Here is a 17,302-nt window from a genome sequence, read left to right on the forward strand (position 1 = left end):
GGGTGACTTGGCTCCTGGGTCAGCAGGGCTGGCGCCTGGCCACCAAGTCGCCCTGAGTTGGAGGGGGCCGTGGGGGGTCGGGGCTGGGCTTCAGAATCTGGGGAACACCTGCTACGTGAATGCAGCGCTGCAGTGTCTGAGCCACACGCCGCCCCTGGACAGCTGGATGGTGTCCCAGCAGCACGCCACCCTCTGTCCGGCCCGCACCTCCTGCACGCTCTGTGCCATGCGAGCTCACGTGACCCGAGCCCTCCTTCACCCGGGAGAGGTGATCCTGCCCCACAAGGACCTGCTGGCGGGCTTCCACACACACCGGCAGGAAGATGCCCACGAGTTTCTGATGTTCACTCTGAATGCCATGCAGCAAGGGTGCTTGAGTGCATCCCAGCCGTCGGGCCATCCCTCCGAGGACACCACCCTCATCCGGCAGATCTTCGGCGGGACGTGGAGGTCTCAGATCCAGTGTCTCCACTGCCTCGGTGTCTCGGACACGTTCGACCCTTATCTGGACATCAGCCTGGATATCACGGCGGCTCAGAGTGTGGAGCAAGCTCTGAGAGAGCTGGTGAAGCCCGAGAAGCTGGACGCTGAAAACGCCTATGACTGTGGCCTTTGTCTCCGCAAGGTGCCTGCCACCAAGAGGTTGACTTTGCACAGCACGTCCCAGGTCCTGGTGCTGGTGCTGAAGCGGTTGACACAGGTGAGCGGGGCCAAAAGGGCTCAGGAAGTGCGCTATCCCCAGTGCCTCGACCTGCAGCCCTACACGTCTGAGCGGAAGGCAGGGCCACTGGCCTACGTGCTCTATGCCGTGCTGGTGCACTCCGGGTGGAGCTGTGAGCGAGGACACTACTTTTCCTACGTGCGAGCGGGCAACGGCCAGTGGTATAAGATGGACGATGCCAAGGTGAGCGCCTGTGACGCGAGTGCTGCCCTGAGCCAGAGCGCCTACGTGCTCTTCTACTCCCGGGAGGGTGCGTGGCAAGGGGGTGCTGGGGGAGGGCCCGCGGCCCCCCTCACGGCTGACCCCACACACGCCGGGGAGCCTGACCCCGCCGGCCCCGGGGAGCCTGCGGGAGACGCCAGCGGCAGAGCTCCTGGGTCGCAGGTGTCCCCGGGGGACACAGAGGTCGAAGGAATCAGCTTAGAGCAGTGGAGACGCCTCCAAGAGCACAAGCGGCCGAAGCCGGCCTTCGACCACCGGAAGATCCAGTCGGCCCTGCCTGCCGGCGCAGTCGTGATTCACCAGTCCAACCACGGAGGAGGGAGACACGGCAAGCTGCCTGAACAGGAGCATGACCGGCTCGACCATTCCAGCATGGACAGCCCGCCCCCGGGCCTCACGAGCGTTGGCAACGGCCCTTGTGCCAGCGGGAGGGCCCGAGCGACCAAGAGGAAGAACAAGAAGCCGCGGCCATCTCTGGGGCTGTGGCGGTAGGTAGGCTCTGAGGCACATGCCTGCAGAAGCCCAGGCACACTCTGCGTGCGGCACGCCCTGTGTGACGCAGCAAGCGTTCCCGGCGAGGAGCGAGTTCCTCTCGGCGGTGTGGCTGGTGCAGCCTCCTGGAAAAAGGCGGGGCCTGCAGTGTGCCCGGGGCCACGGTCTTCACCTGGATCTTGCTGAGCGGCCGAGCTCTCGAGGGCTGGCTCTGCTGGGAAGTTATCGGAGAGGATGGGGTGCGTGACCGGGTCTGAGCACGGTCCGAGGGCCTCGCACTTCTGCGGGGCTGGGAGAGTCCTCTCTGGATGGGACTTGGGGTGTGGGTTTGCCTTTCTTTTCCCGTCTGCATTCTCTGGCCGCACCGCTGGCCTCTGGTGAGTGACGCGGCAGGGAGACGCCTCCCAGTACGCCCACAGCCAGCCGAGCAAGGAGACGATCTCCTGAGCCCTCCAGGGGGCAGGGAGGAGCGGGTGCAGGTGCGTGAATCGTCTCCTTCTGGCCGGTCAGGCTCTCGAAAACACCCCAAACGTCGAGCAGGGTCCGGGGAGAAGATGGGCGACCAGGCTCTATGGGTGGAATGTCCTTGGGAGGCGTAGTGCTACCTGGGAAAGGGACCTCCGGCAGGAATGAGGCGGGGATGTCTTCGTCAGCGGCGGGACTCTCGTGCGCAGAGTTGCCTGGGGCTCCATTTCCGGTGCAAGGAGTCTGCTGCAGAAGCTCCAAGTGCCAAACGGGACAAGTGATTCACCGTGCCATGAGCACCACCACCAGCACCACCGGCACCAACACGAAGGCCAAGGGGAGAAGGGCGACCCAATGAGTCCCAAAGAAACTTCTCCGCCAGCATGGCACAGGGGCCTAAGTGGAGATGGGTCATGCAACCGTTCCTTTCTGAAAGCAAAGGTCCTCCCCGCACTGAGGAAAGACCCAAGGCTGCCCTAGATCGTGAGAGCTAGACAACTGGACATCCGACTCTGCCCATCCTATGTGTCAGTCCGTTGTGTCGTCCAGCTTGGCCACGGACAAATGCCGCTGGATGCGATGAGACGCGGCCGGCCTCGGAAGGGCCTGGGGCGGTGGGGAAACTGTCCTTTCCTAGCTGCTTTTCCGCCTGCCTCGTCATCCCGCGACCTGGTGGAGGGGCGCTCGAGGACCCGTATCGACCCCCCTTGCGGTTTCTTTCTTTCTCTTGGTTGCCGGCTTCAAACCCAAAACCCTCCATCAAACGGTGGACCTGCAATTAGCGATTTAGCATCTCAGACCTAGAGGGACAACTGTGGCTCCTGACCGCGCTAGTCGGCTTGGCAAGGAACAGAGAATGTTCCGCTGGCTTTTTCTCCCCGCATGGTTACCTACAAAGCACCGTGCCCACCACACGCAGAGAGGCAAAAGAATGACGAGCAGTATCTTCCCCAAAGAACACGAACAAGCGTGCCCTGGACTAGGAATTCGAGCCACACACAGGCCGCCCTCATCACCACCAATCTTCCTCTGCCCCATCGCCTCAAATGGACTTACTGCTTGCCCCATCCACACCCTCTGAAGACGAAGAAGAAGAAGAAGAAGAAGAAGAAAGAAGATGGAGAAGAAGAAGAAGATGGAGAAGGGGAAGGAGAAGGAGAAGGAGACAGGGAAGGAGGTGAAGAAGTTGGAGAAGGAGAAGAAGTTGAAGCAGGAGAAGAAGGAGAAGAATGGTGATTGGAATGGCGTGGCAGAGGGAATGGGAAGGTCGCCTGATGCTGGGGGAAATCCGTGCAAAAGAGAGACAGATACTGGCTGATCTGGCTTCTCTGTGCCCTAGGAAGGAGGCAAAGGGACAGCAAGTTTGTGAGCAAGTGCGTCATAAAGCACAAAGCAGTAGGGTCCTGGGATGGGATGGGGCAGCGGGAGGTGGGAGGGGTGCAGTAGGCTAAGGAAGAAAGCGGGGTCAGGACCGTCTTTTCCTAGTAAGGATCAACGGAATCACCACATCAGCTATGGGAAACCCATGCACTGTGGATCGCCCATAGTGCTGGAAGGCAAGCATAATGTCGAGGTCGGGAGAGCAAACAAACATGCATGTCTCACACCAGGAAGGAAACCCACAGTCATCCTCCTCCAGGAGGGAAGTCTGTTTATACCTTAAGTTATAGTGCGTTTTGAGCCCCTACATAGGAAAGATGACTCTCGAAGTCAACTAGTATAATTAAAGTAGAAACAGAGAATAAAAACAAGCAAAAAAAATAATAAAATGAATAGAACATAGAAAAAAATTAGAAAATGAACGAATACACAGAAAAAAAAAAAGAAGAAGAAATAAAGAACAAGACAACTAAGATTGCAAGGGGGCTGAAGAAAGGAATCCAAAGCTGCAGCGAGCCTATGGCGTTCTGAAAGAGCTCACTTTGGACCATGACCAACGGCCCCAAAGGGAGAAAAGCATATGTGCCACACTCGCGGCATCTCTTGGTGCTAGGACCCTGAACGCTAGAAGAGTGGCTCGTGAGAAAGCATCGAAATGGGAGTGGACCTCAGTCGAGGGCAAAGTTGAGGCAAGGGTTTATTGTTGTCCGGGGAGGGGTTGTCCTCAGGCAGGGGTCTGGGCTGGGGAGACCCCTCAAGGGGAGAGGGTAGGTGGGCAGACATATGTTTCCACAAGTGTGTTAGGATCTGAAGGGTGAGCCCACGGAATTCCTCCCCAGCCCGCATGTGTGTGCTGAACTTGGAAGCCCTGCAGTGACTCTCTAGCAGGCAAGTCTGGAAGGCCAAAGCCCCCCCCGAATCATTTGCATCCTGAGCCCTGTGGTGCAGGGCCAGATCGGAAGTGCGTGCGGGGCTTCGTCATGGGGAATTCCCCGAGAAAAGTGTCGGTGGTGGGATGTCGGGAGTGGGAGTGAGCACGCCCTCGGACGCCTCAGCCAATGAGGAGCTTGTGCGTGCGGGGGTGGGGCTGTGGGAAAGCCATCAAAGGCCCGAGGGGGCGGGGCCCAGGCCCTTTTTCAGAGAAGCACCGTCTGAGGGAAGGAGGCGTCGTCGTGCAGCTGCAGGTAGGAGATGCAAAGACTCGTGGGCCTTGATTGCAGAGACCCGGGGGCTGCTTCGGCGCACGGGGGTGGTGCGTGTCCGTCTCCCTTCAACGTCTTCCCCGGAGGGCAAGGTTGTCGGCCCAGCGCCGCTGGTGCGGATGCCCTTTGGGGACCCTGTGTCCCTGAGGGGCCGTCGCCGGCGGTTGGGCGGCCCCAGCGGGGTGACTTGGCTCCTGGGTCAGCAGGGCTGGCGCCTGGCCACCAAGTCGCCCTGAGTTGGAGGGGGCCGTGGGGGGTCGGGGCTGGGCTTCAGAATCTGGGGAACACCTGCTACGTGAATGCAGCGCTGCAGTGTCTGAGCCACACGCCGCCCCTGGCCAGCTGGATGGTGTCCCAGCAGCACGCCACCCTCTGTCCGGCCCGCACCTCCTGCACGCTCTGTGCCATGCGAGCTCACGTGACCCGAGCCCTCCTTCACCCGGGAGAGGTGATCCTGCCCCACAAGGACCTGCTGGCGGGCTTCCACACACACCGGCAGGAAGATGCCCACGAGTTTCTGATGTTCACTCTGAATGCCATGCAGCAAGGGTGCTTGAGTGCATCCCAGCCGTCGGGCCATCCCTCCGAGGACACCACCCTCATCCGGCAGATCTTCGGCGGGACGTGGAGGTCTCAGATCCAGTGTCTCCACTGCCTCGGTGTCTCGGACACGTTCGACCCTTATCTGGACATCAGCCTGGATATCACGGCGGCTCAGAGTGTGGAGCAAGCTCTGAGAGAGCTGGTGAAGCCCGAGAAGCTGGACGCTGAAAACGCCTATGACTGTGGCCTTTGTCTCCGCAAGGTGCCTGCCACCAAGAGGTTGACTTTGCACAGCACGTCCCAGGTCCTGGTGCTGGTGCTGAAGCGGTTGACACAGGTGAGCGGGGCCAAAAGGGCTCAGGAAGTGCGCTATCCCCAGTGCCTCGACCTGCAGCCCTACACGTCTGAGCGGAAGGCAGGGCCACTGGCCTACGTGCTCTATGCCGTGCTGGTGCACTCCGGGTGGAGCTGTGAGCGAGGACACTACTTTTCCTACGTGCGAGCGGGCAACGGCCAGTGGTATAAGATGGACGATGCCAAGGTGAGCGCCTGTGACGCGAGTGCTGCCCTGAGCCAGAGCGCCTACGTGCTCTTCTACTCCCGGGAGGGTGCGTGGCAAGGGGGTGCTGGGGGAGGGCCCGCGGCCCCCCTCACGGCTGACCCCACACACGCCGGGGAGCCTGACCCCGCCGGCCCCGGGGAGCCTGCGGGAGACGCCAGCGGCAGAGCTCCTGGGTCGCAGGTGTCCCCGGGGGACACAGAGGTCGAAGGAATCAGCTTAGAGCAGTGGAGACGCCTCCAAGAGCACAAGCGGCCGAAGCCGGCCTTCGACCACCGGAAGATCCAGTCGGCCCTGCCTGCCGGCGCAGTCGTGATTCACCAGTCCAACCACGGAGGAGGGAGACACGGCAAGCTGCCTGAACAGGAGCATGACCGGCTCGACCATTCCAGCATGGACAGCCCGCCCCCGGGCCTCACGAGCGTTGGCAACGGCCCTTGTGCCAGCGGGAGGGCCCGAGCGACCAAGAGGAAGAACAAGAAGCCGCGGCCATCTCTGGGGCTGTGGCGGTAGGTAGGCTCTGAGGCACATGCCTGCAGAAGCCCAGGCACACTCTGCGTGCGGCACGCCCTGTGTGACGCAGCAAGCGTTCCCGGCGAGGAGCGAGTTCCTCTCGGCGGTGTGGCTGGTGCAGCCTCCTGGAAAAAGGCAGGGCCTGCAGTGTGCCCGGGGCCACGGTCTTCACCTGGATCTTGCTGAGCGGCCGAGCTCTCGAGGGCTGGCTCTGCTGGGAAGTTACAGGAGAGGATGGGGTGCGTGACGGGGTCTGAGCTCGGTCCGAGGGCCTCGCACTTCTGCGGGGCTGGGAGAGTCCTCTCTGGATGGGACTTGGGGTGTGGGTTTGCCTTTCTTTCCCCGTCTGCATTCTCTGGCCGCACCGCTGGCCTCTGGTGAGTGACGCGGCAGGGAGACGCCTCCCAGTACGCCCACAGCCAGCCGAGCAAGGAGACGATCTCCTGAGCCCTCCAGGGGGCAGGGAGCAGCGGGTGCAGGTGCGTGAATCGTCTCCTTCTGGCCGGTCAGGCTCTCGAAAACGCCCCAAACGTCGAGCAGGGTCCGGGGAGAAGATGGGCGACCAGGCTCTATGGGTGGAATGTCCTTGGGAGGCGTAGTGCTATCTGGGAAAGGGACCTCCGGCAGGAATGAGGCGGGGATGTCTTCGTCAGCGGCGGGACGCTCGTGCGCAGCGTTGCCTGGGGCTCCATTTCCGGTGCAAGGAGTCTGCTGCAGAAGCTCCAAGTGCCAAACGGGACAAGTGATTCACCGTGCCATGAGCACCACCACCAGCACCACCGGCACCAACACGAAGGCCAAGGGGAGAAGGGCGACCCAATGAGTCCCAAAGAAACTTCTCCGCCAGCATGGCACAGGGGCCTAAGTGGAGATGGGTCATGCAACCGTTCCTTTCTGAAAGCAAAGGTCCTCCCCGCACTGAGGAAAGACCCAAGGCTGCCCTAGATCGTGAGAGCTAGACAACTGGACATCCGACTCTGCCCATCCTATGTGTCAGTCCGTTGTGTCGTCCAGCTTGGCCACGGACAAACGCGGCTGGATGCGATGAGACGCGGCCGGCCTCGGAAGGGTCTTGGGCGGTGGGGAAACTGTCCTTTCCTAGCTGCTTTTCCGCCTGCCTCGTCATCCCGCGACCTGGTGGAGGGGCGCTCGAGGACCCGTATCGATCCCCCCTTGCGGTTTCTTTCTTTCTCTTGGTTGCCGGCTTCAAACCCAAAACCCTCCATCAAACGGTGGACCTGCAATTAGCGATTTAGCATCTCAGACCTAGAGGGGAAACTGTGGCTCCTGACCGCGCTAGTCGGCTTGGCAAGGAACAGAGAATGTTCCGCTGGCTTTTTCTCCCCGCATGCTTACCTACAAAGCACCGTGCCCACCACACGCAGAGAGGAAAAAGAATGACGAGCAGTATCTTCCCCAAAGAACACGAACAAGCGTGCCCTGGACTAGGAATTCGAGCCACACACAGGCCGCCCTCATTATCACCACCAATCTTCCTCTGCCCCATTGCCTCAAATGGACTTACTGCTTGCCCCATCCACACCCTCTGAAGACGAAGAAGAAGAAGAAGAAGAAGAAGAAGAAAGAAGATGGAGAAGAAGAAGAAGATGGAGAAGGGGAAGGAGAAGGAGAAGGAGACAGGGAAGGAGGTGAAGAAGTTGGAGAAGGAGAAGAAGTTGAAGCAGGAGAAGAAGGAGAAAAATGGTGATTGGAATGGCGTGGCAGAGGGAATGGGAAGGTCGCCTGATGCTGGGGGAAATCCGTGCAAAAGAGAGACAGATACTGGCTGATCTGGCTTCTCTGTGCCCTAGGAAGGAGGCAAAAGGACAGCAAGTTTGTGAGCAAGTGCGTCATAAAGCACAAAGCAGTAGGGTCCTGGGATGGGATGGGGCAGCGGGAGGTGGGAGGGGTGCAGTAGGCTAAGGAAGAAAGCGGGGTCAGGACCGTCTTTTCCTAGTAAGGATCAACAGAATCACCACATCAGCTATGGGAAACCCATGCACTGTGGATCGCCCGTAGTGCTGGAAGGCAAGCATAATGTCGAGGTCGGGAGAGCAAACAAACATACATGTCTCACACCAAGAAGGAAACCCACAGTCATCCTCCTCCAGGAGGGAAGTCTGTTTATACCTCAAGTTATAGTGCGTTTTGAGCCCCTACATAGGAAAGATGACTCTCGAAGTCAACTAGTATAATTAAAGTAGAAACAGAGAATAAAAACAAGCAAAAAAAATAATAAAATGAATAGAACATAGAAAAAAATTAGAAAATGAACGAATACACAGAAAAAAAAAAAGAAGAAGAAATAAAGAACAAGACAACTAAGATTGCAAGGGGGCTGAAGAAATGAATCCAAAGCTGCAGCGAGCCTATGGCGTTCTGAAAGAGCTCACTTTGGACCATGACCAACGGCCCCAAAGGGAGAAAAGCATATGTGCCACACTCGCGGCATCTCTTGGTGCTAGGACCCTGAACGCTAGAAGAGTGGCTCGTGAGAAAGCATCGAAATGGGAGTGGACCTCAGTCGAGGGCAAAGTTGAGGCAAGGGTTTATTGTTGTCCGGGGAGGGGTTGTCCTCAGGCAGGGGTCTGGGGTGGGGAGACCCCTCAAGGGGAGAGGGTAGGTGGGCAGACATATGTTTCCACAAGTGTGTTAGGATCTGAAGGGTGAGCCCACGGAATTCCTCCCCAGCCCGCATGTGTGTGCTGAACTTGGAAGCCCTGCAGTGACTCTCTAGCAGGCAAGTCTGGAAGGCCAAAGCCCCCCCCGAATCATTTGCATCCTGAGCCCTGTGGTGCAGGGCCAGATCGGAAGTGCGTGCGGGGCTTCGTCATGGGGAATTCCCCGAGAAAAGTGTCGGTGGTGGGATGTCGGGAGTGGGAGTGAGCACGCCCTCGGACGCCTCAGCCAATGAGGAGCTTGTGCGTGCGGGGGTGGGGCTGTGGGAAAGCCATCAAAGGCCCGAGGGGGCGGGGCCCAGGCCCTTTTTCAGAGAAGCACCGTCTGAGGGAAGGAGGCGTCGTCGTGCAGCTGCAGGTAGGAGATGCAAAGACTCGTGGGCCTTGACTGCAGAGACCCGGGGGCTGCTTCGGCGCACGGGGGTGGTGCGTGTCCGTCTCCCTTCAACGTCTTCCCCGGAGGGCAAGGTTGTCGGCCCAGCGTCGCTGGTGCGGATGCCCTTCGGGGACCCTGTGTCCCTGAGGGGCCGTCGCCGGCGGTTGGGCGGCCCCAGCGGGGTGACTTGGCTCCTGGGTCAGCAGGGCTGGCGCCTGGCCACCAAGTCGCCCTGAGTTGGAGGGGGCCGTGGGGGGTCGGGGCTGGGCTTCAGAATCTGGGGAACACCTGCTACGTGAATGCAGCGCTGCAGTGTCTGAGCCACACGCCGCCCCTGGCCAGCTGGATGGTGTCCCAGCAGCACGCCACCCTCTGTCCGGCCCGCACCTCCTGCACGCTCTGTGCCATGCGAGCTCACGTGACCCGAGCCCTCCTTCACCCGGGAGAGGTGATCCTGCCCCACAAGGACCTGCTGGCGGGCTTCCACACACACCGGCAGGAAGATGCCCACGAGTTTCTGATGTTCACTCTGAATGCCATGCAGCAAGGGTGCTTGAGTGCATCCCAGCCGTCGGGCCATCCCTCCGAGGACACCACCCTCATCCGGCAGATCTTCGGCGGGACGTGGAGGTCTCAGATCCAGTGTCTCCACTGCCTCGGTGTCTCGGACACGTTCGACCCTTATCTGGACATCAGCCTGGATATCACGGCGGCTCAGAGTGTGGAGCAAGCTCTGAGAGAGCTGGTGAAGCCCGAGAAGCTGGACGCTGAAAACGCCTATGACTGTGGCCTTTGTCTCCGGAAGGTGCCTGCCACCAAGAGGTTGACTTTGCACAGCACGTCCCAGGTCCTGGTGCTGGTGCTGAAGCGGTTGACACAGGTGAGCGGGGCCAAAAGGGCTCAGGAAGTGCGCTATCCCCAGTGCCTCGACCTGCAGCCCTACACGTCTGAGCGGAAGGCAGGGCCACTGGCCTACGTGCTCTATGCCGTGCTGGTGCACTCCGGGTGGAGCTGTGAGCGAGGACACTACTTTTCCTACGTGCGAGCGGGCAACGGCCAGTGGTATAAGATGGACGATGCCAAGGTGAGCGCCTGTGACGCGAGTGCTGCCCTGAGCCAGAGCGCCTACGTGCTCTTCTACTCCCGGGAGGGTGCGTGGCAAGGGGGTGCTGGGGGAGGGCCCGCGGCCCCCCTCACGGCTGACCCCACACACGCCGGGGAGCCTGACCCCGCCGGCCCCGGGGAGCCTGCGGGAGACGCCAGCGGCAGAGCTCCTGGGTCCCAGGTGTCCCCGGGGGACACAGAGGTCGAAGGAATCAGCTTAGAGCAGTGGAGACGCCTCCAAGAGCACAAGCGGCCGAAGCCGGCCTTCGACCTCCAGAAGATCCAGTCGGCCCTGCCTGCCGGCGCAGTCGTGATTCACCAGTCCACACACGGAGGAGGGAGACACGGCAAGCTGCCTGAACAGGAGCATGACCGGCTCGACCATTCCAGCATGGACAGCCCGCCCCCGGGCCTCACGAGCGTTGGCAACGGCCCTTGTGCCAGCGGGAGGGCCCGAGCGACCAAGAGGAAGAACAAGAAGCCGCGGCCATCTCCGGGCCTGTGGCGGTAGGTAGGCTCTGTGGCACATGCCTGCAGAAGCCCAGGCACACGCTGCGTGCGGCTCGCCCTGTGTGACGCAGCAAGCGTTCCCGGCGAGGAGCGAGTTCCTCTCGGCGGTGTGGCTGGTGCAGCCTCCTGGAAAAAGGCGGGGCCTGCAGTGTGCCCGGGGCCACGGTCTTCACCTGGATCGTGCTGAGCGGCCGAGCTCTCGAGGGCTGGCTCTGCTGGGAAGTTACTGGAGAGGATGGGGTGCGTGACCGGGTCTGAGCACGGTCCGAGGGCCTCGCACTTCTGCGGGGCTGGGAGAGTCCTCTCTGGATGGGACTTGGGGTGTGGGTTTGCCTTTCTTTCCCCGTCTGCATTCTCTGGCCGCACCGCTGGCCTCTGGTGAGTGACGCGGCAGGGAGACGCCTCCCAGTACGCCCACAGCCAGCCGAGCAAGGAGACGATCTCCTGAGCCCTCCAGGGGGCAGGGAGGAGAGGGTGCAGGTGCGTGAATTTCTCCTTCTGGCTGGTCAGGCTCTCGAAAACGCCCCAAACGTCGAGCAGGGTCCGGGGAGAAGATGGGCGACCAGGCTCTATGGGTGGAATGTCCTTGGGAGGCGTAGTGCCACCTGGGAAAGGGACCTCCGGCAGGAATGAGGCGGGGATGTCTTCGTCAGCGGCGGGACTCTCGTGCGCAGAGTTGCCTGGGGCTCCATTTCCGGTGCAAGGAGTCTGCTCCAGAAGCTCCAAGTGCCAAACGGGACAAGTGATTCACCGTGCCATGAGCACCACCACCAGCACCACCGGCACCAACACGAAGGCCAAGGGGAGAAGGGCGACCGAATGAGTCCCAAGAAACTTCTCCGCCAGCATGGCACAGGGGCCTAAGTGGAGATGGGTCACGCAACCGTTCCTTTCTGAAAGCAAAGGTCCTCCCCGCACTGAGGAAAGACCCAAGGCTGCCCTAGATCGTGAGAGCTAGACAACTGGACATCCGACTCTGCCCATCCTATGTGTCAGTCCGTTGTGTCGTCCAGCTTGGCCACGGACAAACGCGGCTGGATGGGATGAGACGCGGCCGGCCTCGGAAGGGTCTGGCGCGGTGGGGAAACTGTCCTTTCCTAGCTGCTTTCCCACCTGCCTCGTCATCCCGCGACCTGGTGGAGGGGCGCTCGAGGACCCGTATCGATCCCCCCTTGCGGTTTCTTTCTTTCTCTTGGTTGCCGGCTTCAAACCCAAAACCCTCCATCAAACGGTGGACCTGCAATTAGCGATTTAGCATCTCAGACCTAGAGGGACAACTGTGGCTCCTGACCACGCTAGTCGGCTTGGCAAGGAACAGAGAATGTTCCGCTGGCTTTTTCTCCCCGCATGGTTACCTACAAAGCACCGTGCCCACCACACGCAGATAGGAAAAAGAATGACGAGCAGTATCTTCCCCAAAGAACACGAACAAGCGTGCCCTGGACTAGGAATTCGAGCCACACACAGGCCGCCCTCATTATCACCACCAATCTTCCTCTGCCCCATCGCCTCAAATGGACTTACTGCTTGCCCCATCCACACCCTCTGAAGGCGAAGAAGAAGAAGAAGAAGAAGAAGAAAGAAGATGGAGAAGAAGAAGAAGATGGAGAAGGGGATGGAGAAGGAGACAGGGAAGGAGGTGAAGAAGTTGGAGAAGGAGAAGAAGTTGAAGCAAGAGAAGAAGGAGAAGAATGGTGATTGGAATGGCGTGGCAGAGGGAATGGGAAGGTCGCCTGATGCTGGGGGAAATCCGTGCAAAAGAGAGACAGATACTGGCTGATCTGGCTTCTCTGTGCCCTAGGAAGGAGGCAAAAGGACAGCAAGTTTGTGAGCAAGTGCGTCATAAAGCACAAAGAAGTAGGGTCCTGGGATGGGATGGGGCAGCGGGAGGCGGGAGGGGTGCAATAGGCTAAGGAAGAAAGCGGGGTCAGGACCGTCTTTTCCTTGTAAGGATCAACAGAATCACCACATCAGCTATGGGAAACCCATGCACTGTGGATCGCCCGTAGTGCTGGAAGGCAAGCATAATGTCGAGGTCGGGAGAGCAAACAAACATACATGTCTCACACCAAGAAGGAAACCCACAGTCATCCTCCTCCAGGAGGGAAGTCTGTTTATACCTCAAGTTATAGTGCGTTTTGAGCCCCTACATAGGAAAGATGACTCTCGAAGTCAACTTGTATAATTAAAGTAGAAACAGAGAATAAAAACAAGCAAAAAAAATAATAAAATGAATAGAACATAGAAAAAAATTAGAAAATGAACGAATACACAGAGAAAAAAAAAAGAAGAAGAAATAAAGAACAAGACAACTAAGATTGCAAAGGGGCTGAAGAAATGAATCCAAAGCTGCAGCGAGCCTATGGCGTTCTGAAAGAGCTCACTTTGGACCATGACCAACGGCCCCAAAGGGAGAAAAGCATATGTGCCACACTCGCGGCATCTCTTGGTGCTAGGACCCTGAACGCTAGAAGAGTGGCTCGTGAGAAAGCATCGAAATGGGAGTGGACCTCAGTCGAGGGCAAAGTTGAGGCAAGGGTTTATTGTTGTCCGGGGAGGGGTTGTCCTCAGGCAGGGGTCTGGGCTGGGGAGACCCCTCAAGGGGAGAGGGTAGGTGGGCAGACATATGTTTCCACAAGTGTGTTAGGATCTGAAGGGTGAGCCCACGGAATTCCTCCCCAGCCCGCATGTGTGTGCTGAACTTGGAAGCCCTGCAGTGACTCTCTAGCAGGCAAGTCTGGAAGGCCAAAGCCCCCCCCGAATCATTTGCATCCTGAGCCCTGTGGTGCAGGGCCAGATCGGAAGTGCGTGCGGGGCTTCGTCATGGGGAATTCCCCGAGAAAAGTGTCGGTGGTGGGATGTCGGGAGTGGGAGTGAGCACGCCCTCGGACGCCTCAGCCAATGAGGAGCTTGTGCGTGCGGGGGTGGGGCTGTGGGAAAGCCATCAAAGGCCCGAGGGGGCGGGGCCCAGGCCCTTTTTCAGAGAAGCACCGTCTGAGGGAAGGAGGCGTCCTCGTGCAGCTGCAGGTAGGAGATGCAAAGACTCGTGGGCCTTGATTGCAGAGACCCGGGGACTGCTTCGGCGCACGGGGGTGGTGCGTGTCCGTCTCCCTTCAACGTCTTCCCCGGAGGGCAAGGTTGTCGGCCCAGCGCCGCTGGTGCGGATGCCCTTCGGGGACCCTGTGTCCCTGAGGGGCCGTTGCCGGCGGTTGGGCGGCCCCAGCGGGGTGACTTGGCTCCTGGGTCAGCAGGGCTGGCGCCTGGCCACCAAGTCGCCCTGAGTTGGAGGGGGCCGTGGGGGGTCGGGGCTGGGCTTCAGAATCTGGGGAACACCTGCTACGTGAATGCAGCGCTGCAGTGTCTGAGCCACACGCCGCCCCTGGCCAGCTGGATGGTGTCCCAGCAGCACGCCACCCTCTGTCCGGCCCGCACCTCCTGCACGCTCTGTGCCATGCGAGCTCACGTGACCCGAGCCCTCCTTCACCCGGGAGAGGTGATCCTGCCCCACAAGGACCTGCTGGCGGGCTTCCACACACACCGGCAGGAAGATGCCCACGAGTTTCTGATGTTCACTCTGAATGCCATGCAGCAAGGGTGCTTGAGTGCATCCCAGCCGTCGGGCCATCCCTCCGAGGACACCACCCTCATCCGGCAGATCTTCGGCGGGACGTGGAGGTCTCAGATCCAGTGTCTCCACTGCCTCGGTGTCTCGGACACGTTCGACCCTTATCTGGACATCAGCCTGGATATCACGGCGGCTCAGAGTGTGGAGCAAGCTCTGAGAGAGCTGGTGAAGCCCGAGAAGCTGGACGCTGAAAACGCCTATGACTGTGGCCTTTGTCTCCGCAAGGTGCCTGCCACCAAGAGGTTGACTTTGCACAGCACGTCCCAGGTCCTGGTGCTGGTGCTGAAGCGGTTGACACAGGTGAGCGGGGCCAAAAGGGCTCAGGAAGTGCGCTATCCCCAGTGCCTCGACCTGCAGCCCTACACGTCTGAGCGGAAGGCAGGGCCACTGGCCTACGTGCTCTATGCCGTGCTGGTGCACTCCGGGTGGAGCTGTGAGCGAGGACACTACTTTTCCTACGTGCGAGCGGGCAACGGCCAGTGGTATAAGATGGACGATGCCAAGGTGAGCGCCTGTGACGCGAGTGCTGCCCTGAGCCAGAGCGCCTACGTGCTCTTCTACTCCCGGGAGGGTGCGTGGCAAGGGGGTGCTGGGGGAGGGCCCGCGGCCCCCCTCACGGCTGACCCCACACACGCCGGGGAGCCTGACCCCGCCGGCCCCGGGGAGCCTGCGGGAGACGCCAGCGGCAGAGCTCCTGGGTCGCAGGTGTCCCGGGGGGACACAGAGGTCGAAGGAATCAGCTTAGAGCAGTGGAGACGCCTCCAAGAGCACAAGCGGCCGAAGCCGGCCTTCGTCCTCCAGAAGATCCAGTCGACCCTGCCTGCCGGCGCAGTCGTGATTCACCAGTCCACACACGGAGGAGGCAGACACGGCAAGCTGCCTGAACAGGAGCACGACCGGCTCGACCGGCTCAGCACGGACAGCCCGCCTCCGGGCCCGACGAGCGTTGGCAACGGCCCTTGTGCCAGCGGGAGGGCCCGAGCGACCAAGAGGAAGAACAAGAAGCCGCGGCCATCTCTGGGGCTGTGGCGGTAGGTAGGCTCTGAGGCACATGCCTGCAGAAGCCCAGGCACACTCTGCGTGCGGCACGCCCTGTGTGACGCAGCAAGCGTTCCCGGCGAGGAGCGAGTTCCTCTCGGCGGTGTGGCTGGTGCAGCCTCCTGGAAAAAGGCAGGGCCTGCAGTGTGCCCGGGGCCACGGTCTTCACCTGGATCTTGCTGAGCGGCCGAGCTCTCGAGGGCTGGCTCTGCTGGGAAGTTACAGGAGAGGATGGGGTGCGTGACGGGGTCTGAGCTCGGTCCGAGGGCCTCGCACTTCTGCGGGGCTGGGAGAGTCCTCTCTGGATGGGACTTGGGGTGTGGGTTTGCCTTTCTTTCCCCGTCTGCATTCTCTGGCCGCACCGCTGGCCTCTGGTGAGTGACGCGGCAGGGAGACGCCTCCCAGTACGCCCACAGCCAGCCGAGCAAGGAGACGATCTCCTGAGCCCTCCAGGGGGCAGGGAGCAGCGGGTGCAGGTGCGTGAATCGTCTCCTTCTGGCCGGTCAGGCTCTCGAAAACGCCCCAAACGTCGAGCAGGGTCCGGGGAGAAGATGGGCGACCAGGCTCTATGGGTGGAATGTCCTTGGGAGGCGTAGTGCTATCTGGGAAAGGGACCTCCGGCAGGAATGAGGCGGGGATGTCTTCGTCAGCGGCGGGACGCTCGTGCGCAGCGTTGCCTGGGGCTCCATTTCCGGTGCAAGGAGTCTGCTGCAGAAGCTCCAAGTGCCAAACGGGACAAGTGATTCACCGTGCCATGAGCACCACCACCAGCACCACCGGCACCAACACGAAGGCCAAGGGGAGAAGGGCGACCCAATGAGTCCCAAAGAAACTTCTCCGCCAGCATGGCACAGGGGCCTAAGTGGAGATGGGTCATGCAACCGTTCCTTTCTGAAAGCAAAGGTCCTCCCCGCACTGAGGAAAGACCCAAGGCTGCCCTAGATCGTGAGAGCTAGACAACTGGACATCCGACTCTGCCCATCCTATGTGGCAGTCCGTTGTGTCGTCCAGCTTGGCCACGGACAAACGCGGCTGGATGCGATGAGACGCGGCCGGCCTCGGAAGGGTCTTGGGCGGTGGGGAAACTGTCCTTTCCTAGCTGCTTTCCCGCCTGCCTCGTCATCCCGCGACCTGGTGGAGGGGCGCTCGAGGACCCGTATCGATCCCCCCTTGCGGTTTCTTTCTTTCTCTTGGTTGCCGGCTTCAAACCCAAAACCCTCCATCAAACGGTGGACCTGCAATTAGCGATTTAGCATCTCAGACCTAGAGGGGAAACTGTGGCTCCTGACCGCGCTAGTCGGCTTGGCAAGGAACAGAGAATGTTCCGCTGGCTTTTTCTCCCCGCATGGTTACCTACAAAGCACCGTGCCCACCACACGCAGAGAGGAAAAAGAATGACGAGCAGTATCTTCCCCAAAGAACACGAACAAGCGTGCCCTGGACTAGGAATTCGAGCCACACACAGGCCGCCCTCATTATCACCACCAATCTTCCTCTGCCCCATTGCCTCAAATGGACTTACTGCTTGCCCCATCCACACCCTCTGAAGACGAAGAAGAAGAAGAAGAAGAAGAAGAAGAAGAAAGAAGATGGAGAAGAAGAAGAAGATGGAGAAGGGGAAGGAGAAGGAGAAGGAGACAGGGAAGGAGGTGAAGAAGTTGGAGAAGGAGAAGAAGTTGAAGCAGGAGAAGAAGGAGAAAAATGGTGATTGGAATGGCGTGGCAGAGGGAATGGGAAGGTCGCCTGATGCTGGGGGAAATCCGTGCAAAAGAGAGACAGATACTGTCTGATCTGGCTTCTCTGTGCCCTAGGAAGGAGGCAAAAGGACAGCAAGTTTGTGAGCAAGTGCGTCATAAAGCACAAAGCAGTAGGGT

The 17,302-nt window shown here is 60.1% G+C and overlaps 4 protein-coding genes across 4 annotated transcripts; all 4 read left to right on the top strand.

Moving 5' to 3' along the window:
• Positions 1-10: 10 nt before the first annotated feature.
• Positions 11-964, top strand: LOC122676492 (ubiquitin carboxyl-terminal hydrolase 17-like protein 6; the record flags this gene model as incomplete). The annotated part of the gene is made up of 1 exon (XM_043875744.1): positions 11-964. A coding segment is annotated over one exon (954 nt), but the record flags the coding sequence as incomplete, so codon positions are not given.
• A 3,708-nt stretch (positions 965-4,672) lies between these two features.
• LOC122678364 (ubiquitin carboxyl-terminal hydrolase 17-like protein 6) lies at positions 4,673-5,626 on the top strand (the record flags this gene model as incomplete). The annotated part of the gene is made up of 1 exon (XM_043879031.1): positions 4,673-5,626. A coding segment is annotated over one exon (954 nt), but the record flags the coding sequence as incomplete, so codon positions are not given.
• A 3,715-nt stretch (positions 5,627-9,341) lies between these two features.
• LOC122676972 (ubiquitin carboxyl-terminal hydrolase 17-like protein 6) lies at positions 9,342-10,295 on the top strand (the record flags this gene model as incomplete). The annotated part of the gene is made up of 1 exon (XM_043876618.1): positions 9,342-10,295. A coding segment is annotated over one exon (954 nt), but the record flags the coding sequence as incomplete, so codon positions are not given.
• Positions 10,296-13,157: 2,862 nt separating this feature from the next.
• Positions 13,158-14,954, top strand: LOC122676848 (ubiquitin carboxyl-terminal hydrolase 17-like protein 6; the record flags this gene model as incomplete). Its single annotated transcript, XM_043876401.1, has 2 exons — positions 13,158-13,214; positions 13,989-14,954. Coding segments are annotated over exons 1-2 (1,023 nt in total), but the record flags the coding sequence as incomplete, so codon positions are not given.
• Positions 14,955-17,302: the final 2,348 nt, after the last annotated feature.

The sequence above is a fragment of the Cervus elaphus genome, chromosome 20 (assembly GCF_910594005.1).
Source record: "Cervus elaphus chromosome 20, mCerEla1.1, whole genome shotgun sequence".
Taxonomy (NCBI): Eukaryota; Metazoa; Chordata; class Mammalia; order Artiodactyla; family Cervidae; genus Cervus; species Cervus elaphus.